The sequence below is a fragment of the Notothenia rossii genome (assembly GCF_949606895.1).
Source record: "Notothenia rossii genome assembly, chromosome: 6".
Classification (NCBI taxonomy): Eukaryota; Metazoa; Chordata; class Actinopteri; order Perciformes; family Nototheniidae; genus Notothenia; species Notothenia rossii.
Window position 1 is genome coordinate 52,761,676 of NC_136909.1, and position 25,977 is coordinate 52,787,652.

Genomic DNA, 25,977 nt, shown 5'->3' on the forward strand with positions numbered 1-25,977 from the left:
GGTCCCACCGTACAGGGCAAATTAAACGTGTAACCGGAGTGAAAAGGATGTTACATTTACTTAATTATGAATGTTGTTACATCTCGGCCGAACATTTGGATGAGCGCCAACGGTCAAAAATGTTTTTTTCCCTCCCAGAGCTGCGCCCCCCAGATCTGGCGCCCTGGGCAGTCGACTGCCTGTGTATTATGCCAGAAATTGGCCCTGCCTAGTACATACAGTGGCAATGTCTCAAGATTTAGCAAAAATACACCTTACACCATACAGTAACACAAATACTACAAATCCACATTACAAACAATCAAAAATGAAAAAGGGTCGCCACTTATTATTATTTTAAGAAAAAAAAAAAAAGTAAAAAAGACAATTATTATTATTGTTTTCATTTTTTTTGGTACCTTGCTGGCGCCCCCTAGCAGCGGCGCTCATATTTCAGCAGCGGCGCTGCGCCGCCACTATTTGTATATAGGGGAAACACCGAAACGGCATCTAGTCCTAAATAAGGTAACTATTACAGGTGACTTTTGTAAATGTTAGATGTTACTGTATAGCCTATATTGCAGCTAAACTACAACAATGCAGTTCATAGCTTTGACATTACCTATTATGAACTATAATATATATGCCTATAGTTTTGTGGTAACGTTCCCCGGCTAGAGTTAGGCTAGCAACTCACAGCAGCAGTGTGCCTACCTACACTATTGTCATTAGTGGCGTGAACAATGGCACTGCAAGTGCATGCGCACTTCTTATCTCATAATTATGACTTTTTATCATTATTTCGACTTTCTTATCTCATAATTATGACTTTTTATCTCATTATTTCGACTTTTTATCATCATTATGACTTTTTATCTCATTATGACTTTTTATCTCATAATTTCGACTTTTTTATCTAATGACTTTTTATCTCGTAATTTCGACTTTCTTATCTCATAATTATGACTTTTTATCTCATATCTTCTCTCTCTTCTCTTGACCTTCGGCATATGATGATGACACCCCATAAATATAATTGACGTAGAGCTGTTGAGGGCAGGACCATTAACCTTTATCTGAAGTCTGCTGCTCTGAGCATGTCAGTTGGAGTTATGACATCATCGTGTTCCATGACACAGGTGTTTATATTTGAGCTAACGAGGTGTGCAGAGATCAGAGGTTTCCATTGTTCTGAATGAGCGAGAAACCTCTTACATGTGAACGTTTTGTGGAAGAACCGTAACAGATGTGACATTTCAAAACGTGAAGCATGTCAAGGAAGTTGAGTATCTGAAGTATAATTTGTGTACTTTCGGTTAATAATGTGGCCTTTTTGGCAGTTTAACTAAAGGACGGCTGCTACCGTGAGGAAATATCAGCCTGAAACTAGAAAATGCATTTCCTGCAGTAAATGTGTGCGAATGCTGTAAACTGTGAACATTTATGGCTGAATTTAGCTGAAAAAGCTGAATATGTTATTAGCTGAATGGTAGCTGCTTTTAGCTACAAAAATGCAGAAAAAGCTTAATATTTAAAAGAAAAGGTTTAAAAAAAGGTATAAACAACAACATGTATAGCCTTGATGTCCTGAAATAGCTGAATAATTTAGTTGAATGGTTTCTGCAGCTGAAAATAGGCTGAAGGAGTTAAATAGTGTGTGTGTGTGTGTGTGTGTGTGTGTGTGTGTGTGTGTGTGTGTGTGTGTGTGTGTGTTGTTGGAGATTTGGAGGATGTTGAAAACCAACCTCGTCTCCGCGTGTCGTTTGATAAGCTGGGTGAATTCGGGAAAAGGAAGGGATTAAGAAACACCAGAATACAAGTTAAACAATAATCTTGCTTTAATGATATACAGTAACAACCCAAAATACACATACAAACACAAAGACAAAGGAAGTACTTCCTGCTCTACTTCTGTCCTACCCTCCTGGTCAGCCTGAAGAAAAAGAAGAGGCTGGTCTAAAGAAAACATCGGCTTATATCCAAAACCCCAGGAGGAGCTATGCGGCTGCCCCCCCCCCCCCCCCCGAGGGGTCCTCCACTTAGAAAAGACAGCCAATCAGCGCGAGCCAGAGGCGACCCTTACATTCGAGATAACAAACCGCTCCTTGCAAGTTTCACATACTTTTGGCATTTTATAAAGATAGTTTTAAGATATAGTTTTTTATAGTTGGATTATACAAATAACACATGTGAGTTACCTTAACCTCAAACAATAATAACAAGAGGAAAACATCAGCTCTGATCTCAAGCAGTAAAAAGTACCGCACACTCATTTAGCCTGCAGCTCTTCCAGACACTTGAGCTATTGTTCTTTAAGAATATTCCCTGCAGAAACTTTATTTCAAATAAAAGGTTTCACATTGCATATTTCCAGCTTCCTTTACACATACTGCTATTATTAATACAAAGTAATCAACCACACACATATATTTAAAACAAGTAGATTTCCCTGATCATTTGACATGCTGCTTCCATTTCCCATAGAGTAATAAAACATGTTTAAGCTAATTTCTCCACACTGTTTGTAGCCCTCCAGTACCCACATATGAAAGAATAAAAGCAGAGGAATCAAATAAAACACTAATACAGGAATAGTTGATAAATGATTATACAGGACATCTGATCACAGTAAGAAATACACACACATATTCTCTAGGAAGTGACCCTTGTTATAGGTCCGAATGTCCTGTCCCCTGAAAGTCATGAGTTTTGGTTGATTAACAGAAGTTTAATTGTTCTTGTGGCTTAATGGCTTCCCTGAACTTCCCTTCACCCCAAAGTCAGCTTACTAGGAATGAATACATTTTATTGATAAGCTCAAAAGGACGTTTATCTTGGTTACTGCTGGGTGACCCAAGTCTCCAGGCCTGCAGGATGTGTAGGAGATAAACGTTAATTCTACAAGACTTTAACTACATTATCTGAAAATGTATCTGGGACTTCCCCTGTTAATTGCAAGCACTATTGATAATTAACAGAGAGACCCTAGGGGCCTCTTCTTGGTATCTGCTAGGCAGAAGTCACTCAATGCAGAAATCACAAGTTTAACACATATTCTATATAAGGTGACATTAAAATGAATATACCAGATTGAACTTTCCTGCCATAACACGTTACTTTAATACTTCAAATAACTCAAATAATACTTCAATTCCCCCTTTTGGTCTCCCTTCACGAGACCAACACACATAAGACATTTGAAACACAACTACTGTCCTTCCTTGCCACTGTGTCTGCTCCCCAACAGTATACCTTTGTGAACAGAACACAACTTTCAATGTCAGTGAAGGAACTATCAGAGTGCGAACCTGAGTGCCAGAAAGCAGCATCCTTGCGTGTTGTTGAATCCTCAGGGCCCCCCCCCCCCCTCAGCGGAAAACGCCAACAAGGGCAGCTGATAGGGAGGGGGAGATGCGGCCTTTCCATCAAAGGTTGAACTGATGAATCTGATCAGAGAGAAGTAGACTCCTCTGCTGCCTCGAGAAGTCCCCCAGCCCGCTGACGCCAGCTTCCGAGTCGTCTGCTGTCGGGATGTCCGCGAAGTCCTTTTCCTCCAGTCCGCTGATGGAAGCTTCCAAGTCGTCTGCTGTAGTGATGTCCTCGTTGACGATAGCCAGGTCCGTCCTGATGTCCTCCATGGTCCTAGCCGGTGATTTCCTCGCCGCACACTGGCTCCAGTAGTACCAGATGTCCCCCTTTGCTCCTCGGCGGACTGCATGAGATGTCCTCTGGGTCACTCTGTAGAGGCCGGAGAACCTGGAGTTGAGCCACGTAGGCCTCTTGACCTTCAGCCAGACGAACTCCGCTGTGTCGGCCTCCTGCTCCTCGGGTCCCCCTTTTGGCGTCAGCAACCTGTGTGGAGAAATCTGATACCCACCCCTCAAGTCTACGCTCAGGGCTTCTGGGCCCTCAGGGGTTTGACCCACCACTGGTAGGCCGCTTCAGAATTCTAATACTTGGCCTGTGTCAACAAAATAAACCCCAACATCTTCAGTTGAACTAAATAACATATCTCAATAGCTCTGAATTTCTGACAAGCATCTGTGTTATTTTAAATGAAATCCTTGAGATCCTATTTAAAATCTAAATATAATATTAACTGCTAATGTCTCTGGTAATGGAACACACTAATGTTATGGATTAAAAACAACTAAAATCATGATACTGACAAAGTGAATAATTTCCAGGCGAGACTGCTTCTACCTGTCACTGCTTGGATATTATCAAGCTGAAAAATGAATACAGAAATCCAACATACTGTCATCAACTGTCTTTCCATTATGAATTTAAATTAAATGTACATCCCAATAATGATCTAAACCAAAAAGTCTATGGCTTTTACTTCTTTACCAGGCTAGTTACAAGATGTTGTCTAAATTAAATTCTATCTCATTACATTACTATGTTTTAACTTAGCTGTAAAATGTTCTTTCTACATTTCAAACCTCAGTTACTTTAATACCTGTTGAAATATTACAAAATTGTTTTCATTATCACCATTCACCTTCTCATTCTCATTCTGGAATTACCTCTCTCAGTAGCCCCTTGGCCACTGATTCTGCATCTGTGTTACCTGTTATAACTCAATCAATATTAGAAACATGTCAACATTAATCAAACATTATCTTATCCCCAGATATGGAGCAGGTTAAATCTAAAACTGTCAATCAATGGTCAGATTGAACATCTGAGTTGGGGCGGCAGGTTTCTTCCAGTCCCTAAATGAAAAAATCCCACACTCCCCCTTTTTACCCATGTACACATGTGTAACAAACTGCTGTATGGGAAGAAAACCTTCAGGTAACCAGTGGTTATAAGAAAATACCAAACATCATTCACAAAAGTACATCCATCATTTTTCACAGTAAACACTCAAGGGAAAATAAGTGTTCATTTCCAGCTGGCAGTCCTAAAAGAAACAGAATCTTTAGATTTTAGTTTGAGTTTTACATTTGCAAACCGCCAACTCCTGTGGGAATTAGAAACGGGTCACATGTGGTTTCCCCCTTTTGCAGAATTTTTAGGAAACCTGTGTTTCCCTTGGAGCTCCAAAATAATATGTTAGTCCAAAGACATGCTCGGTTAGTTATTGTTTTAGAATCAAGCAGTTGCACTGATCACATGCAGAAATACATTCACACTCACTCTGTCAGGTTGTAAAGTCAAGTTCGGTCAGCCCCAGAGTCTGTCATTGATAGTGCTTTTCTCAAGTCACACTGTCAGTCAGGGTCAAAGGTCATTTGGTCTCAGTTTCATTGGCCATGTGTCGTGCTCTGCAGAGACTTTAATATTCTACTAGCTGGAGTTGTACTAGTGACATCATTGTGTTGATGTCAACCAATGCAACAAAGTTTTTCTCGTGTTCGCAGCACCATTTTCTTCAGATTTTTAACAAACAAATGATCAATACACTTTATTAATATACCGCCCCTAGGAAACACAATACCTGACAAATGTTCATGCAAGGCATTCTTAAGTGAACCTGCAGAAAACGGCCTTTCGAATTAATATTTCAAATTAATCAATAATAATAATAATCCATTTTATCAATTTGTTTACCCTTAGAAGTGAACATACCTCATAATGTTACATCAGGATGTTAAACTAAGCTTTGGCCAAATCAATCATTATTACTGTTTCAGATCTAACTGGAGGTTGAACACACAAAACCTTTTTTTTGTTTACATCATGCAAACCACTAACATATTTTCCAATTTCAGCATCAGCCTTGTTACTCTCAAATTACATCCTAAATAGGAATATTAGGAATGAAAAAAAATATTTAATCTTCAGAAATGTTCTTAACAAATAGAGAGTAATGCCATCTTTCTATCTAGTGAATTGCCAACATATTTAAAAAATGTCAGATATACAAAAATAAGCCTAAATACTCTTTTACTATCAAAGTCTAAAGCTAGACCTAAGCTGAACAGTTTTGGTAATGGAAAATTTAATCTAGAAACAAAACAAAACTGGACCTGTGTTCTTGTGTGTTCTTCAAAATACATTAGTAAATACCTTGTGAAGTATTCACAATATAACTAATCCTCTCTAGGATATGAAATCCATTCATCATTAACCAGATACTATTTCCTTATTTATTTTTAGTTCATGATAATAATGGTATAACGTCCACACGTTTACCCATAGCTAGTCACTATGTCAAGATTATCATGTGTGACATAATAATCAGATGTCTTGTTTGCCAAACAAGGATATTAAACCTTAACCCTTTCAGCATTCCAGACCATCATTAAACAATCAGCCTCCCTTCCTAAACACTAAGCATATCGTTCTACACCACCTTCTGATAAACTCTTGCACAGTTATGCTGTAAAATCATTGCATGATTTCTTCAGAGTCTGAACAGACTGAGACCAGCCTGTCTCTTGATCTTGTCATATTGAGAACAGTCAATGATTCATTGTCCTCTTCAGCTGTAGTCAGTGGCAGGGCCCCCAAAAAGCTAGAACCGGCCCTGGTCAGTGGGCTCCAAGGAAACTCTCTCTGGCATTGGGATGTCCTGAGGGGGAAGGGACCTCTGGATCAATGTGATACAATCAGCAGACACACGTTGTCCTCTGTGCCGCAGAAATCCCCCAAAACTGCAGTACCTCTTCACACCACTGTTGCCTTGACAACGAGGCACAAGCAAACTGTGAAACCCTCCTCTGAGATGTGTTCTTTGCACAGTTCTTCTGTTTGCGATGAGCAACTTTTCACCAACACCCTGATTCAGAGTACAACCCAAAGGTGGCGCACAACTATCCAATGCTGCTGTAATCACAGCAAATCAGCTACTGAGAAAAACTCAATGTAAATCTCTCCCCCAGCGGGTGACAAAATAAAACAGCTGAGTGTCTATATGGTCAGGAATGCTGAAACATGTGAATGTTAAACCCATTAATGGTAACAGTCTTCCTATTCTTCATCACTTCAGTTCTCAGTTAATAGGCAAAACAAAAACTTTTCTTAACCACTATAGATTAATCTTTAATCTTCTTGCTTATTCTATTCTTTTCAAATTGTTTATCTAAGTTGTGTGTTACAAGCATGGTTAGATTTGTAACAGAATACAAAACTAACTGTATCCAGCGCTATATATTTAAAACAAGTAATCTGACTACAGTTAATGAATATATTTTGGAACACTTAAAGGAATTATTACAAAATGTAATCTTCATTATTACTAAAGCTGAAACCTAAATAAATCATCACGGAACATTTTTCTGTCCTTATTACTTAATTGTTTCAATAAAAACTAAAAGCATTGTGAAAACTCCCATTTTTGAGAACATCTCTCAACACTTTTATTCCATCTAAGCACGAATGTTTATGACAAACTCGTCCTATTAATCCCAAACGGTCTTTAATGGTATCAATTGTGAACATTTCTTAATATTAATTGTAAATGCAACGTACGTTCTCTTTAGAACAAAGATAGGATAGTTGCAGCTGAAACTGGTTAATAGCAATGTTCTGTTAACCTAGATAAGCCTGTTGTTCTTATATCTAGTAAATATATTCTTATTTCATGTTACTCACAAAACAATATGACATTTTCCAGAATAGTAGTAACTCTATATAACCTGTACTCTCTCTATACTTCTTCAAACCGTCTCATTTCTCCTGTCTTTCTGTCTCACTGCGCCCTGCAGCTGCCTCCGCTCCAGCCCCTCACAAATCACCCCTTTGTGAAACTGTGTGAGATGGCTGGAGCAAAACCTCGTGCAGGACCTCTGTCATGCTTAAACATGAACAGATTCCCTCTGACTGACACATTTACAAAAACCTTATTTTTACTGTCTACTTCTTCTTCATAAACTAAAAAACACCATTGTGGTGAATCGTTTACGTTTTCCGTTTCCTATCTACTTTAAACAACCATCAACTGAGAGTAACTGTATATGATAACAACTCCTAAATAACCTCACAATATATATATTTCTTCCAATGAGTTCGTTATTTCATGTCTAACAAATGTTCCTCTTTCTATGTCGTATTCTAGATGGAAAAATCCACCTATCATATTTAATTTGAATAACCTTAACTTTAATGTACTTCATATTCTCAGTAAATCTCTTTTTACTTTCCCCTAAGGTTACTGTATGTAACATAATTTTCCTTGAAGTATAATTAAGTACAATCCTTAGTTAATGACAAATACCATGAAATTCACAACGCAATGCAACGGTATCAATCAGTTCTCAAAGACCATATTTAAATAACAGCAAATCATTGTTTATTAATTTCAATATATCTACCACTTCAAATCACACCTTGATCTGTTCATTTTCTATGTATTTCAGTCCAACTTCAGATCACTAGAGACAAAAGCAAGCAGACACCCTCCGGGCCGCTGCTGCTCTCGAGAGGAAAAAGGGTGGGGGGAACTCTCACAGACAAATACTGACACCCCCTTCTCTCTCCCCTGCTGTGGCTCTCAGCCTCTCCTTTGGAAAAGGGGGGCTTCTTTCAACAATTAACACTTCTGCTATCCTTTTATTCAATTTTTCTGCTTGAACCCACTGTCCTCGTAAGCTCTTAACTCACGCTCCTCTCGTTAAAATTCTCCTTTCATTATGACTTCGTATCTATTCATCTGACTTCGGCTGTTTCTGTTACCAGTAAATATTCACAGACTTCATATCTATTGATCTGACTTACTGTCCTTGTTACCAGTAAATATTCACAGACTTCATATCTATTGATCTGACTTACTGTCCTTGTTACCAGTAAATATTCACAGACTTCATATCTATTGATCTGACTTACTGTCCTTGTTACCAGTAAATATTCACAGAAAAAATTCCCCGTACAGTCTATTCAGCTTTTATTGTCCGATGTTTATTCCAACAAGTTTAGCAAGCCTCTCAGCGCGCTTCAACACCGTCTTTCAACGATGTGACGCTGACATGGAGCCGAAAACTCAGGCTTTGCAGAACTCTTTATCGTGACGTTTGGCTTGATAGATTCAACCCCACAGAACAAAGGATTAATGAGGTCCGGTCAATTCAAAATTGCTTTTTGAAGGTTGCGTTACTCTCCTTTGGATCACTTATAACATAAATAACTAGTCCCCCGCCCCGTCGAGCTGTGGATTCGTTATTTTGAGTCAGTCTTATATGGAGACTTAATACAACCTACTGACTACTCTAGACAGGTTAACTGTGGGGACTCAATACCGCCACTTTCAAGCCCGGGACTTCAATACCCTTCTGGCCTGTCGGAACTTGATATCCGATTTTAACTGTGGGGACTCTTATACCTCCACTTCCAAGCCAGGGACTTTAATACCCTTCTGGCCTGCCGGAACTCAATATCCGGTTTTAACAAGTAAAACACGCATTTGCATTGTTACTATAAAAAAAAAACACTGTAAACTTCGTCTGACAACCCTAAAATTTGGAATATGGTCAAATCACAGATTTCGAATTAAACTGGCATCTGTTTACCTGTTATTGTCAGAGCTCTGTTGTTAGTTGTCAGAAGAAGCCGAGATGTTTAGCCCTGGACTATTCCGTCCGCTTGCTGCTGGTGGTCTCTTCCCCGAAAACACCCCACTCAGAAACGTCGGGTCACCATTTGTTGGAGATTTGGAGGATGTTGAAAACCAACCTCGTCTCCGCGTGTCGTTTGATAAGCTGGGTGAATTCGGGAAAAGGAAGGGATTAAGAAACACCAGAATACAAGTTAAACAATAATCTTGCTTTAATGATATACAGTAACAACCCAAAATACACATACAAACACAAAGACAAAGGAAGTACTTCCTGCTCTACTTCTGTCCTACCCTCCTGGTCAGCCTGAAGAAAAAGAAGAGGCTGGTCTAAAGAAAACATCGGCTTATATCCAAAACCCCAGGAGGAGCTATGCGGCTGCCCCCCCCCCCCCCCCCCGAGGGGTCCTCCACTTAGAAAAGACAGCCAATCAGCGCGAGCCAGAGGCGACCCTTACATTCGAGATAACAAACCGCTCCTTGCAAGTTTCACATACTTTTGGCATTTTATAAAGATAGTTTTAAGATATAGTTTTTTATAGTTGGATTATACAAATAACACATGTGAGTTACCTTAACCTCAAACAATAATAACAATAGGAAAACATCAGCTCTGATCTCAAGCAGTAAAAAGTACCGCACACTCATTTAGCCTGCAGCTCTTCCAGACACTTGAGCTATTGTTCTTTAAGAATATTCCCTGCAGAAACTTTATTTCAAATAAAAGGTTTCACATTGCATATTTCCAGCTTCCTTTACACATACTGTTATTATTAATACAAAGTAATCAACCACACACATATATTTAAAACAAGTAGATTTCCCTGATCATTTGACATGCTGCTTCCATTTCCCATAGAGTAATAAAACATGTTCAAGCTAATTTCTCCACACTGTTTGTAGCCCTCCAGTACCCACATATGAAAGAATAAAAGCAGAGGAATCAAATAAAACACTAATACAGGAATAGTTGATAAATGATTATACAGGACATCTGATCACAGTAAGAAATACACACACATATTCTCTAGGAAGTGACCCTTGTTATAGGTCCGAATGTCCTGTCCCCTGAAAGTCATGAGTTTTGGTTGATTAACAGAAGTTTCATTGTTCTTGTGGCTTCCCTGAACTTCCCTTCACCCCAAAGTCAGCTTACTAGGAATGAATACATTTTATTGATAAGCTCAAAAGGACGTTTATCTTGGTTACTGCTGGGTGACCCAAGTCTCCAGGCCTGCAGGATGTGTAGGAGATAAACGTTAATTCTACAAGACTTTAACTACATTATCTGAAAATGTATCTGGGACTTCCCCTGTTAATTGCAAGCACTATTGATAATTAACAGAGAGACCCTAGGGGCCTCTTCTTGGTATCTGCTAGGCAGAAGTCACTCAATGCAGAAATCACAAGTTTAACACATATTCTATATAAGGTGACATTAAAATGAATATACCAGATTGAACTTTCCTGCCATAACACGTTACTTTAATACTTCAAATAACTCAAATAATACTTCAATTCCCCCTTTTGGTCTCCCTTCACGAGACCAACACACATAAGACATTTGAAACACAACTACTGTCCTTCCTTGCCACTGTGTCTGCTCCCCAACAGTATACCTTTGTGAACAGAACACAACTTTCAATGTCAGTGAAGGAACTATCAGAGTGCGAACCTGAGTGCCAGAAAGCAGCATCCTTGCGTGTTGTTGAACTTTCCTGCCATAACACGTTACTTTAATACTTCAAATAACTCAAATAATACTTCAGTGTGTGTGTGTGTGTGTGTGTGTGTGTGTGTGTGTGTGTGTGTGTGTGTGTGTGTGTGTGTGTGTGTGTGTGTGTGTGTGTGTGTGTGTGTGTGTGTGTGTGTGTGTGTGTGTGTGTGTGTGTGTGTGTGTGTGTGTGTGTGTGTGTGTGTGTGTGTGTGTGTGTGTGTGTGTGTGTGTGTGTGTGTGTGTGTGTGTGTAATAGGCCAATTGCTTTTACAATAAATAAACATTGAATGTGTTTAATTGAATAGTAAAGGGGTTTAACGTTAGTGGCAGGTTGTGTGTGAGAGAGAATAACTAAGACAGCCAAATATTTAAAAAAATTGTTATTCTTTTTCGCCGCATATTTCGCACCATTTCGCAACTTCCCACAATTTCACCGCATAAAATCATATAAAAACCCCACATGTTTAATCGCATAATCAAGGATTTTAGCACGCATAATCAAAAACTTTTTTTCGTGTTGCACAGCACGATTTTAAAAGCAAAGTATTTCTGTTGGTAGTCTCACGGCATTACGTGTTATAGGAAGACCGGAAGCTGTGTGGTTCATAAAAACATGTTCTTACTCAATATCAAGCCACGATTATTGCTTTTATTTAAAATTGTATCATTTCGGACTTTTGTTACTGTCTGTGAGGAAAATAAATGGGGCTCATTTTTCCTTCTAATTTCTTATTCTTTTCAAAATAACACACTGTTATTTAGTCAACAATAACACACAATTAACCTTGTTTTTATTTATTTGTTTAATTCTATAATCTCAAGCTTTTTTGCCGTCCTTCAGGAACTGAATTTCAAAATAAAAATAAACGGAAACAGACGTAGGCCTATAAGGGACACTACACTACCCATAATCCCAAACTATCGTTTAGGACTACAGTCCCCGTGAATAAACTTCAAATCGGGATTGGATGTTGGAGTGGCAGTGCGCCAAGGTTACGGAATCGAAACTGGATCGAACGCCGCCCCCCCCCCCCAACAATTAGAAGTTGCCAGTATTAAACACCAATTATTAACCAATTAAAATGAACCGATTAAACATCTCTCTGACAATGTTTAAACGTATTTCAAGTGGAAGTGCCTCCTCTTCGTGTCTCGGGAAGCTGGAAGCTGTATTATTTTCAAAAAATAAAAAAATATATTTTTTAACCATAACGGGTACTTTACACAACATTGAGTCAAACTTATCCTTGTTTTAATCCTTGTTTTATTTATGTTAAATTGTTGTTGTCAGTTAATTTTCCATTTTATTTATTTTGGTTTAAGATATCATTATTTTTTATTTATTATTATCATGTTGGATGTTTAAACTTTTCTGCATTTTATAAGGCAATATATACTTTTTTGTTTTTGTCCGTAGGCCAAACTCAACCTATCTCTCTGTCTATCTACCTACCTTTCTTATAGTTAACTATCTATCTTTTTCTATCATTCATTATCTATTTCTTCATCTATCCATCTCAATCTTACAATCTGTCTCTCTATCTCTGTTTGTCTCATACAGCAGCTGTTGCATATCTGTTGTGTCTGTCTGGCTGGCTGGCTGGCTGGCTGTGTTGCAATGTGTTAGAAATTAAAATCAATGTTTTAATGGAGAAATGTAGTTTAAACATGCCGTCAGTTTTAATGCTCTTTTATACTGAAAAAACAGAAATTCTTATGCACAAGCAGTTAAGCTTTTATTCTGAAAATCCTTCATCTACGGTTAGCATTTAGCATGTGGCTAATATACGATTTCCTGAATAGGTGAATTTAGTAGCGAAATGATATGGAGTGGTGCAAACCGAAGCCTACTGATTTAACACTACTATAGATGTTGAGATACTACCATGCTGAATATTAAATGAAGGTACAGTTTATTTGAATACATTATTGTTTACAGACGAGAGTAGCATGTGACAACATCCGGAATGACCGGAAACCAAACGAGCCGAGAAGTATTGTTTAGAGTATTGATTACAGCGTTTAGAATGTGTTAAATGAAAAGTGATGAAAGAGAATATGAGGAGAAACGGCGTGTTAAGCATATATTGAATGTGAAAAGAACCTATCCTCTGTTTAAATGCAATAACGGACATTGGAGACGAGGCGAGCCGGCTGGCGGGGAGGAGCCAGCAGAGGATATAGAGAGGCGAAGTCACGCCCATCTACTTCCGGTCCATGGGACCCCGGAAGCGAAAAATTATACATTGAATTCAATGGAGAGAGAAAACGTATCTTTTGATCCCGTTTGAATTGTGCCACGAACTACACATATGATGTTTGTCAATCTTAAACAATCCTTTCCATGTCAAAAAAGTCACATTTTGTCGTAAAACTGTTGAAATATAAGATTATGAAAAATACGCGACTACAAAGACTACAAATCCCAAATCCCATATGTGATGTCACAGGCGATAATGCTCCAAGTGGTTGAGACTTGTAATTAAAGCGAAGAAGAAGATTTCATAACTGATTTATTCCCTCCAATAAATATAAGAGATTGCTCCAATAAATTCACTTTTACAAGATGCCCGTGTGCTTTGTACCATGTTGTAATCACAAAAGTGATCATACCACTTGCTCGTTCTATCGCTTCCCGTCCGATGAAAGGACCAGGAGTCGCTGGATCAGACATATCAGGTAATATCATAGGTAATATACATGTTGTGCATGGAACATAGTCAAGTTAGCTACCTAGCTAGTAGCGACGAGTAGCGAGCACGTTAGTTAGCATTACATTACTAAGCCTTGTCATTTTTAGTAGCCTTACCATGAAGTTATTATTTTATTACATGAAGTAGGGCCTACACCAAAATGTTAAACAGTAAGAGTAGTCATCATGGTAAGTATTTCGTGAAACATTTGAAGAGTAGCCTACTGCGCCCTCCACCGGGTGCTAAGGAAGCAGTTCAGGGAGAGTCGAAGGAAGGCAGGCAGGCAGGCAGCTTTGCATGACATTCTTCTGGACGTGTTTCATTGTGATGATAGTGAGAGTGAGTCAATCTGTTTGTTGGAAAGACAGTAGTTGAGTGATTACTGAGAGAAAATTATTAAAAGAGATAATTATTCAGTGTTTTTTTAAAGTGTTGTTACTGACCTTTTTCTCTTTTATTTTCTTTACCTCACCTGTAACTGCTGAGACCCTGAGGAACATGCACACTGGACTGACCTGCTCTGGCAACCTGATTTCCACTGTACGTAATAGTATTTGGTTATGGTATATTATTTATATACATCAAAGGCACAATGCACCCCCCAGAGACACACATGTATTGAGTGTGATATTTTGCATAGGTCATGTGAAATCATCTTTACATACTAGAAAACTGTAGGAGCGGCAACTTGTTTTGAAATTGAATTTTTAATATCCGATAATAAAGTTGATCTGTTTTCTTTATTCTTCTCTCTTCCCAGCTCCATCCATCACCGTTCTCTGTTCCTGCAGGTCCTGCTTGCTAATCAATGCTTTATTTTTTTACACAATTACAAATAAAGTCAATGTATTGTATGACATGAAGTTGTGCTTCATTCTGAGTCAATAATAAATTCATTCTGCCTTCAACTGCAAAATGATTGTGGACTGCACCAACATCCATGTAGCTGCCCCCAGTAAGATGAACCAAGCAAAGCTGACACTCAACATACAGCTGTGCTCTTAAGTTTACATGAAGAATTTGTGAAATATTGGTAATTATTTGGAAAAAATGACTGACGATGCAGAAAACTTTTTTTATTTAGGAACAGTGGTCAAGTGAAGCATTTATCACTACATATGTGTCACACTTAAAAGGCCAAACACACTGGCCAAATACACCTCGTTTACAACTCCCCAGTTGACAGCCATGACTCCGTCTAAATTGTACCCCCCAAGCACCCTCTTCATGAGGGACGCGCATGGAGTGGATGAAAGTCCCGACCTCAGCACAGCACCAAAATTGCTGGCTGTCAACCTGCCCTACCTGTGTAACTGCCACTGAGGATTTGTCCGCTGTCCTACGGTGGCTGTCTGGATGGCAGCTTGCTGGTCTCTGCTCAGTCGCATTGAGGCAAGAATTGCCTCAAGCCCCCGACCCCCATGCTCCTTCACCAGCTCCGGCACTTTGAAAATGGCCTGATGTTGAGGCTGCAGCTCTGGCTCAGGTGACAAAAGCCATGCCATGCCACGCTGCGCCCCTCAGTGCAGACCTGAACCAGTCTACTTCCTCAGTGGCGATGTCTCTGGCCAGTGGGTTGTAGGTCTCCTCTTGTTGTTGGTAGAGTTGAGACACCGGCTGGACTACTTTTGAAGTGCCAGGCTTCCTCCACTGGCACTCAACTTCTGTGGAGCTGATCTGCAACATGGCAAATATTGCCAATGCTGCAGCGTGGCTGCATTTGTACATCCCCCGTGCACAACCACAGACAGCGCTCTGCATCGCGCCATCCTCTCCCATGTAGATCTGTACAAATAAAGTAAGTACCATGTTTGTTAACATGCTATAATAGATTGAATGAGCAATACAAGGATGGTCCGGATCTGGGGTTGGGAGGGTTTATTTTTCCACAGTTTTGTCCTCTTGTCTGATTGTTGTTATTGTTTGTTTTTTCTGTATTTTTTGTAATTTGTGTTGTATTGGTTGTGATTGTACATTGTATTTTTTAAAATGTGTATTACATTTTTGAAAAACATTTGATAAAAAAAAAAGGATTTGGTCAGGATCTAGACTCAGTGTGTAGTTTATGAATTAATCAATGCTCTCTACATTAGGAAAACACATACCAGTGTACCAGAGGGAGTCACACACAGCTGTGCCTAGATAACCAAACAAATTGACAAGATAACCAAAATCCTTGAATCTACACACAGCAAATAAACTCAAATGACACAACGAGATGTAAAAAGGAGATCACACATATAGTCGATATAAAACTGGCCGCTTCAATCTGAAGAGCAACTAAAACAAAACAAGGGAGTGTACCTTGTTCTTGTGAACACTAATGTTATCCACAGCATACACACCCGTATACAGTACACCCGTTCTAGGTTCTGATTGGCTCTCTAGGTTGGCACTCTAGCTTCTGACTGGCTGTCCAGGTTGTCAATCACAGCCGTGGGCATATTATACTAGTCGACTCGTAACATCGCTAAACTTTTTTTCTTGACGGTTTTCTCAGTCAACTAATGCTATTGATAACAGTAACATAAATTAACACAGCCCTGCACACTGCAGTCATTATATGCCGGGTCTGTGGTTCATCATCTTCTTTTTCATTCTCCTCCTTATTGACTGACATTAACGTTAAACATTGCACTTATGTTACTCACCGAAACCTTGTAAAGCCGGTCCCGCATGCTGGCTCTTACAGAACGGACTAACTCCCCTTTCGTGTATGTACAGCTCTCAACATGCCCAGACTTATAGTGATTTTCACCTCGTTTTATACTTTTATTCTCATTCTGAAAAAATGAGGTGAAATGTGCCAACGTGACGGCCATCTTTGTGTTGGTGACGCGTATTGTGCGGGACCAGAGACATGTAGTTCACTGAGCGGCTTAACACAAAAATAATGTGTTACTTCACAGTTTTACGACACATTTTTATTTTTTTGACTTGCAAAATGTTCTTTTAAATCGACAAACATCATATGTGTAGTTCGTGGCACAATTCAAACGGGATCAAAAGATACGTTTTCTCTCTCCATTGAATTCAATGTATAATTTTCCGCTTCCGGGGTCCCATGAGCTCCCCCGGAAAGGGAGGGACTTCGCCTCTCTATATAACAGCACCGGAGGAGAGATCCAGGCGCTTCTCTTCCCTATCGAGGAGCGGATCACAGCTGTTTGTCTGACTGAACAATATCATGCTTGTGACCAACCCGCGCCTTTTTTAATTAAAGTACCCAATTGAACTTTCACAGAGACTCCATTTAGTCTCCTTTTAAAGCTTCTCTCCTGGTCGGGAGAATAACGAACACAGTTAACAAATGGCAACAAAACACAACCCAGACCCCAATAATCCCACATCCAAAGAAGGGAAACGCATCGCTCTTGAGCTGAAGCATGAACACATGCTAGCTGAAGCTAAGGTTGGTGTTTTAACCCATATGACCTCATTCATTTCCCACTTGAATTTGGCACTATCTGTTATCCAAAAAATGCTGAACAGGCCAAGAGTAACTGGATTTTGGATCAATGTATAGGGTCTTTGCAAAACGGTTCATCATTACAACATGGGGGGCAGAGGCTTACTAAATAAAGCTTGTTCAACTTGTTTTACTGCATTAGTTGTATATGGTAGGAAAAACTTGAAGCAAAAATGTTCTTCAAGTGAATGAATTTACTTTTATTTGTCCACTGTCATATGGTATCAGTTTATCAGCAACATCAACCTTACATGAGTTGTTACTTGGTCACAGAAAGCAGCTGAGGAGAGGAAACGGGCACGCTCTGTAGGAGACACTTTACAGTCCCCTAAAAGGGGCTGTGTAGGACGTGGCAAGCCGAGAGGGAGGCGTGGAGGGCGACGCCAAGGCTCAGCTACAGGTTGAAATCCCAATTATTTTACATTTTTATGAATTTACTAAGTAAATGGTTGGAAAATCGAATTAAAACACACTAATTGCTTGTTGAGGGTCTACAATTATTCCAATATATAAACGCATAGTGACACTACAGTCGGAGACATTCCCACTGTGGTGTCATAAGAACTATGCTTTAATTAATTTCAAAAGCTTTTAAACAATAGGTAGATAAAACAAATCATCAGTTATCTGTTGTTAACCCTCTGTGTGATATTCTACAGTCACATCCCCCCCGACTGAGGGCTTCCAGTCTTCCGGTGTGGAGGTTCTGCGTACTGAACCTTCAGCACAACACGAATTTTGTAAATCACAAAAATGGCTTTAAGTTTAAAACTAAAATACATTTTTAAATAAATTGTGTTAGTGAGAGAAAATAACCTTATACACAACTGACAGTTCAGGACTCGAACAAGGAATGTAATTCAGTAAAGATATTGGCCAGTTCCATACTGAGCAAAGAAATGATCCTTGATTTTTTGTGTTCATCTTAAATTTAGTCATTTACAGTTAAAGTTTCCCATTCTGTTCACAGAAAAGAATATGCAGAGACTCTCTGACATTCTTTCCTCATGTCCTCCTCCTGAGCCTCAAAAAAGCTCTGCCTCATCCTGGTCTTTTCGACAGCAGAAAGCCTCAGAGCGCTGGAAAGAAGCAAGACCACACCATCTACAATGCCTTCTAGAAAAAGAGGCTGTTGGTCATCCCCTGTGTGGCCTCTGCCACGAGCCGGCTGTTATTAGGTCAGATAACATTTACCTTTATTTAAATTACTTTACCTAATTGTAATTTTTCAGTATTAATGCTCAGTGCCCTGCTATTTCACCTAACATGCATGACTTTTGGGATGTTAGAAAACTGGATACCTAGAGAAAACCCACATGAAAATGAAAGTAGTTCTAGGATATTAGAATCATTTTGTATTTCCTCCCAAGGTGTAGAGAGTGTCTCCCCGAGGAGTGGTTCTGTGGAGACTGTGATGTACTTCAACACAAGAACCAGCCACTCCACAACAGGGACAGTTTAATGAATGGGTTTTTTAAACCAATTAGTCCAACAACGTGTGTTGTTAGAGTGGAAGGTGGATATGACACCCATGACCAAGGTATGCTCTCTCAAACTTGCATTTTGATGTTCACATGTCTCTTCGGCCAGCATATAATGGTAATTAGTGCTTTTCTTTTTTTTTTGACAGCTTGCATATTGCTAACTGTGAAGGCACCCAACTGCTCCTGTAAAGGCACAAACTTCACTGTGGTACCAGGCAAACCAGTGATTTTAATTACCATCAATGGTAATATTGAATTGTTGTTATATGTTTACTGTTGTGGGCTGAGGCATTGTGCTTCCACTTGGAGTAAAACCTTCATGTAATATATGTTCATCTTTGACTATTTGTAGATGGAACTGTTGTAAAATGTGTCTTAATTATGTTTATTTACTTGTTCCAAGGGCGTTATGACTTGCATCTGCCACTATATGTCTGTCAAACTTGCCAGCAGTAGTGGACCCCCGACTTGAAAGTCCTCCTTAAGAGTGGATACTGGCCAGCTTCGGTCAGTATTTCCACACTTTACACCTTGGACCTCCTGAGCTCCTTTGAAGAACTCAAGGTCATCTCTCCGGGATTCTCCAGACAGGCCTTTGCAAAGCTGCTGGAGCATCGCACAAAGTGTGGAGGAAGAGTAAGTGTAACTATTCTTTACCATATTATACATTATAACATTTCCGTAAATAGACAAAATCACAGCAATATATGTAATTATCTTCCAGTCTGGACCTGTCAACGGAGATGCACTGCAGCGCAGCTTTCTGGAGTTCTCCTATGCCTCGTATGAGGAAGACCAGCTCTGCTGTGGTGCTCCTTTCATCTGCCCTGCCTGCACGCCAGAGATGTTGGCTGTTTCTGCCGATGGAAACAGGAAGCTGTATCGCTTTCGGCGAAGTGGAAGGTGCTGTTTTTACAATGTTGTTATTTAACTTTTTTGATTACTGTTTATATTTCATGGATATATTTGCTAATCTTTTTTTCCTCAGTTCTGATGGCAGCGCCTTTTTTAATGGGCTCTTTGTAGCAGAAGACAGCGCGGTGGCAGCATTTGTCGACAAAATAAAGAGATCACTGAAAAATGCAAGTTTTTATTCGTTATTTTACCTTATAAAACGGACAAGTCAAATCAAGCAATCTGATTGGTTCTTAGCAGTGATATACTGAGCGTATACCACGGGTAGAATTGTAAGTTACTTTTCACAACAAGTCAGTATCCCTCCGCGTCTGAGAAAAACAGTATACCGTTGGTCTGAAAAGCAAACTGGAGCAAGAAAGCAGCGGAGAAGTAACGGGGCAGAAGCTGGGCAGAAACCCTCCTTTTTGACGCAGCGGTCCAGACATAGACATCAAACGGCAAAACATATTCAGTGTGCAGTTCCTTTGGCATTAGGGCAGGGATATCTAGATACTTTTGAAGGTTTAACATAATGAATTGTGCTACTTTTAAAGCAAGCAACGATGTTTTCAAATCTGTAATCAAAGAGGTCCGCAAAAACGCTATCGACCTGATTGGTCGATAGCAATATATTTAAATTTCTTCCGTTACGAAACAAACTTACAAAGCATAAAATGGAAACATTTAAGATTAACTTCGACCTCCGGGGGGGTCTTACTATAGTATGTAGGAGTGGATTGAGCAGTTCCTATCTCCAGAAAAAAAAGCACCTAAACTACGACATGCAGAGCTACGTGAAGAGCAGGTAGACCAACTGGAAAAGTAGCACCATTCAAAAGCTTTCTGATGCGGGTCTTGAAACAAAGCAGAGAAATTATGACCGTTAGTGGCCACAGGTGCGAAAGCTCTCTCCAGAGCTACTGGAAGCCCAATCTCGGGGACCGGAGAAAGTGGAGCAATATTCTCGCCACGTCAAGCAACAGCCTCTAACAACCTCAACCTATACAAGTGACCACGTAAGCCATGCTACTGATGCTGGACAGGTTTTCAGTGGCTGCACAATAAACAGCAACATACAAATTAATGTAAATAAACAGCCAAATAATGGATCAACGCTCTCTGTCTAATATGTTCGCTTGCTGTTAGTGTTGTTGCATAGCAACCACCTTGCACTATGTTTTCTGCAGAAGGCAAAGGAGAGACTATTTTATTTTGAACATCATTATTTACTAATAAAAACTATTTAAATTAGAGTGTGTATTTTTCTTTCATATTGCCACACTTGGTAACCGTTTTATAAAAGCAATAGCTCACTTCAGGCCGTGATATATTGCTTAATTATAGGTATATCACAAAAATAGCCATTTATATCCGACCCTGACTTTCTTCAAATTCAGCTACTTCTCCTTACCATCTACTCCAAAATCAGATAATTAGAACAAATGTTGTAGATCGTGATTCCATTGCTTTTAACTTATTTGTCATGAGGTAATGTGTGTCTTAGACCCAGGGAAGAGGCACATGTGGGGACTCCCAGTGGACAGCAGCGAGGGAGATGTCAAGGAGGGCTTCGAAGCTGGATGAACAAGGGATGGAGGTGGCTGTATGTCGCCATGGGTTTCTTTTGAAGGCCTTAAATATGTACAGGGGGGAGATATTCGCCTACCCCCTGTATCTTCAAAAGGAACTCATGCCAGCCAAAGCCAAGTTCTTCGCCATGGATGTGGCTTGCAAGTACTGGCCCTACATGGAGAAAGCTGCAAGTGTCCTTCCTGCTCTCCAGGAGCTGACCACCATGAAGCCATTCCTCAGTGTAATGCATGCTCGAGCCCATGCTACCAAAAAATGTGAGGTATGTGAAATATTTTTGAATCACGTACACTTATATTTTTTATATTTATAATACTGAAGTAGTAAATATCTAAGCTATACTGTTTAGTATAGTAGTATGAAGCCTCTTTGCACAACAATTCCAGCAACCTTTTACCATCAGATTATATGGAGTGGGAAGAACCAGGAGGGAGCAGGGATGACCGCTGGGGAAGAGGTGGAGCAGGTCAACAGTTACCTGTCCCGTTGTGCCCTGACAACAAAATACATGTCCAAAGCAGGTGAGTGGAAGGTTTTGCCCTATTATTGCATACTTTTTTAGATGACACATCATAACCTCATTATTGCTTTCAAAAGCACGACTGGACATGCTCACAGTGCATGCAATGGGATGGAACAGGAAAAAAGGTGACTCCCTTCATCAGGCACTTTCCACAAGACATGTGAAGGTGAGCCTCCTATTAAAGGTGTTGTTGTGTCCTTTGTCATTTGCACATGGCTTGTTGTTAATCATAGCAAGTTTTAATCTTGATAAATGTCCAGCGTCTACTGTTTATCAGACTAGTAAGAGGCTCCTGGAAGAGACTGCAAGTCTTGAGGAACTCAAGACGGAGCTACATTGTGTCTCAGATGACATGGAGTCGACGTGGATTTCCGACGTGAAGGAATGGGCATCTGGTAAGCACGACGAGATAACACCAGCTACATATCATTGTCCATGACTGTTTGAATTTACAGATTTGATCCTAAAGAGCAGCCAATTTTAAGGCAATAAGGCTGATATTTCATGCCACGTAATCGTACCCTCACTGGATTTCAGTAGACAGGGACATAATCTTCAAACAATAGCAAGCCAACTATGTGTCCATGTTTATCTCTGATATGTTCCAGTTTCCATAGTTGTACCATCAATTTGTGTTAAAAGGTGTTAAATATGTTGCACAACTTTGTTTCTCAAAACCGTTACGTGTTGTGTAACAGTACATTTTACTGCCAATATTATTTCTTCAGGAACATCAGAAACATCGGGTACTTCTGAAGACATCCTTCAAACAGCACTGCCGCAAAGCATTGAGGGGCTTTACCTAAGTGTGAGGCAGCGGAAGCAATCCCTTTACCGACAGAATGGTATAACAATATAATGTTTTAGGTTGCAGATTCAACCTACTGAATTATATATATTTTTTGCACTTGCAAATATAGTTTGTCACATATCCCTATCCCACTACTTCATGTCTTTTTCAGACAGCAGCAAGCTCCGCCATTGACTTCGAAGGAAGCTTGCAGACGACAAAAAGCGCCTTAATCAGGAGGTACTGAAGTACAACCAGCTGGTACACGACTCTGCCATAGGCATAGATGTTGCTGCGGTGGAGCATTCCCTCTCTGGAGGGAGCATCATGTCCGCGCTGTGGCCGTGGGAAGTTCATGGCATGGGTCAGTTTTTAGATATTTCATAATAATTCATTTGAAGTTCTGTTATATGAAGGTATACCTTGCTGAGTTATGCACATATCATGTAGAGTGTTAGAACGTTCATTTAGTTTAAGGGTATATCTTAAGTTTTCTTATTGTGTATACATTTGATTATTTTGAAAGTACATGTTTGGAGTTTTAAACCTATTGTTATGCTATAATGAAAATGTGATTCATGTATATACATAACTGTGATTGGATTTTAGCTAACTTTACAGCCAAGAAAAAGATACTTGATCAAGTCATGCTTACTGACTGCAAGAGGAGAAAGGCATCCTATTGTGGGAGATAGCACAGCATTGCACATGGTTGCAGAACATGGCAGTTGCTCTAAAAAATAAGGTGGCTGAGGAAGGTAAGTTGAAAGCAAAACTTAACCTACCTTGTTAAGTATGAGTTTTAAAGGGAAAAAAGTCAGCCCAAATCATTCTTGGTCACAGAAATTGGATGGAGTATAATGGCCTTTGCCCATTCGACCCGGCCATTTTACATAATGAAGTCCCTTGATAGTGACAATCATCTTTATATGTACATGGGAGAGAATATACTCCATTGAAGTGCTCTGGCCTCGTGAAGTAATCTTATTTATAGTATGTCCATATAAATATATGTTGTGTATTTTCAGATGTAGACAAGGGGAATGGAGGACTTGGGTGCACCCTAAGAAGGAAGCATGCTGAGGCGTTGGAGAGGTTGCAGGTGGTACTGCAGCAGTACAAGACTGCTTTAGGTCCTGATGCTTGTTTCCTTCAACATGAAGAGGAAAGTCAAAGTGGCCTAAGCAGTCCAGACACCAGTGAAGATGAAGAAGGAAACATAATTTAGGTAATTTAATTATGAATTAATGTACAGTATCTTTGTTGATTTAGCCTCAACCTAGACATGTTGCTGTTACTTTTGTATTCATTAATGCTAAACATACATTGTGTATTCAAAAACCTCAAATTTGGTTTCTGATCTGCCCCTCTTTTTTGTTTCTCTGTATTTCCCCAGATTGCTGCTGCTCTCAAGCACGAATGTCCGCCAAGACTTGATGTGCTATCAGAAATGTAAATACTTTACTGACTTTATATTTAGAGATTGTATTCATACTCCTCAATGGAAGATCACCCTTGAATATGTTGACCATATGACTTTTCCCTATGCCGCAGCATCAGGCCAAACATTTCACTTGTACACAACTTAAATTGTATTGAAGAAAATGCTCAGCGTCCCTGGAATGCATCCTGAGCAATGAACCATTCACTTTTGATCCTTTTTGAAACACTAGAATGTAAATTCCTAAATCTCCAAGTATATCTTGCTGGTTACCATACAACTTGGTGAGCACATCATTGTCCAAGAGCAGGAGGTCTTTCCCTTTTTCTCCCAGAACGGGATGCCTATGCATTATTATTCTCGATCTCTTATAGGATTTACCTGTCATTAACTTTATATGACTGCACCTGTTACACCGCAGGCCAATAACAGCTTTCCTCTAATTGTTCATTTTTGTTTCTTTTGCGTTACTTGCTTTAATTGCTTTGTCAGTTATATTTACTTTTTGGTCTCCAGCTATTAACCTGATTGATTGAAGTACTTCAATCAACATGTACAATGCACAGTCTTTTAGGATGTATAATTAGGGACATTGAGATAAACAAAAAATAATTTATTTGGTGAATCACCTCATTTTGTTCTCAAAACCAAATAATACATTGTTATAAATAGTTATATTTGATTTACACATAGAATGTACATGTTTAATATACATATTTAAATCATAAAAAAATTGTTGTGTTGTATGATTTCTTAATACTGTATGTTATAACCGTTTGCATAACTTGATTTTATGTTCTGTTGTCCATGCTTTTCATGTTAGACTAACCCCAACGGTCTAGAGTCAAGACATACACCCTTATGGTGGCCTTTAACCTGTATTGTGGTGAAACACATAAGTAAACCATTGCCAGAGAGGACCATTTTATTGTTTTAAAAACAATGTTATTGATGTGGTTGGTTGATGAATAAATATAAAAAAGCATACGTCTGTGGTACTTTTTGTTGTTTACATCACACTGCATTATAATGCGTTTGGAAATAAATTCATTTAGAAGTAACAATATGGGTTAGCACTTGAATATTTTTGTAAAGAGATGATCCTCATCCGGAACACTGGTTGTTGGTTTAAGATAAGATAGAACTTTATTGATCCCAATTTGGGAAATCTTTGCGTTGCAGCAGCATTAAAACACATGGCATTATACAATACAAATAGAAAGAAATAAAGAAGAAAATATACATATTGAATTTACAAATGAGCAATAACAAGATATTCAAGGTATTATATTTACATAACTATGTGACAGATGGAATATTAAATATTACACTGAATATGTCAAATGTACAGTGAAGAGAGAAACTATGGAGCAGAGAGTTCTCTTCCAGCCAGAGGTGATTTGTTGTACAGCAACACGTTCTCACTCCCAACCCGTCACATGTTGACGGACGGTCAGGGCCCCTCCCCGTCACCGACTTGCATAGAGCTCCCTGAACGTTGGTAATAGACACGTTGGGATCGCGGCGAAATGCTCTCCGCAGATCCATTCTCACAGCGTTTATCAACCTTTTTCTTTCTCAGTATCAAGCCACACTTATTGTTTTTACTTCTTTATTTTAATTGAATAATGTAGGACTTTTGTTGCCGTCAGTTATGGAGACAGTAGGGGCTCAGAATACTGAAATCTGTATTGTTTCATCGTTTTTTCCTTCTAATTTTGTATTCTTTTCCAAACCACACACTGTTATTTACTCAACAACACATAAGTATCCTTGTGTGTATTTATTTGTTTGATTAATAAACACAAGTTGGAGTCCGTCGGGACTGAGGGTCGGAGCAGCTCATTTGCTTTAGAGAATTTTACACCCGGAAGTAAGTATTCTCTCCGCTTCGC

At 39.3% G+C, this 25,977-nt stretch overlaps 1 protein-coding gene across 5 annotated transcripts; it reads left to right on the plus strand.

The window, feature by feature from the left end:
• Positions 1-1,586: 1,586 nt before the first annotated feature.
• Positions 1,587-25,069, plus strand: LOC307043622 (uncharacterized protein). 5 transcript variants are annotated; one of them, XM_079688186.1, is made up of 16 exons: positions 1,587-17,300; positions 17,631-17,757; positions 18,328-18,535; positions 18,728-18,897; positions 18,988-19,086; positions 19,566-19,744; positions 19,830-19,923; positions 21,243-21,590; positions 21,732-21,849; positions 21,926-22,017; positions 22,129-22,246; positions 22,580-22,696; positions 22,814-23,005; positions 23,251-23,399; positions 23,670-23,869; positions 24,038-25,069. In XM_079688186.1, the coding sequence occupies exons 5-13, from the start codon at positions 19,084-19,086 to the stop codon at positions 22,834-22,836; spliced, it is 1,092 nt and encodes a 363-aa protein (XP_079544312.1). In that variant the 5' UTR covers positions 1,587-17,300; positions 17,631-17,757; positions 18,328-18,535; positions 18,728-18,897; positions 18,988-19,083; the 3' UTR covers positions 22,837-23,005; positions 23,251-23,399; positions 23,670-23,869; positions 24,038-25,069. The 5 variants fall into 5 exon arrangements, with proteins under 5 accessions (XP_079544312.1, XP_079544314.1, XP_079544310.1 ...); XM_079688188.1 differs by adding an exon at positions 19,245-19,477 and having other exon boundaries at positions 1,591-17,300; positions 18,328-18,897; XM_079688184.1 differs by lacking the exons at positions 1,587-17,300; positions 17,631-17,757; positions 18,328-18,535; positions 18,728-18,897; positions 18,988-19,086 and having other exon boundaries at positions 19,603-19,923.
• The last annotated feature ends 908 nt before the right edge of the window (positions 25,070-25,977 follow it).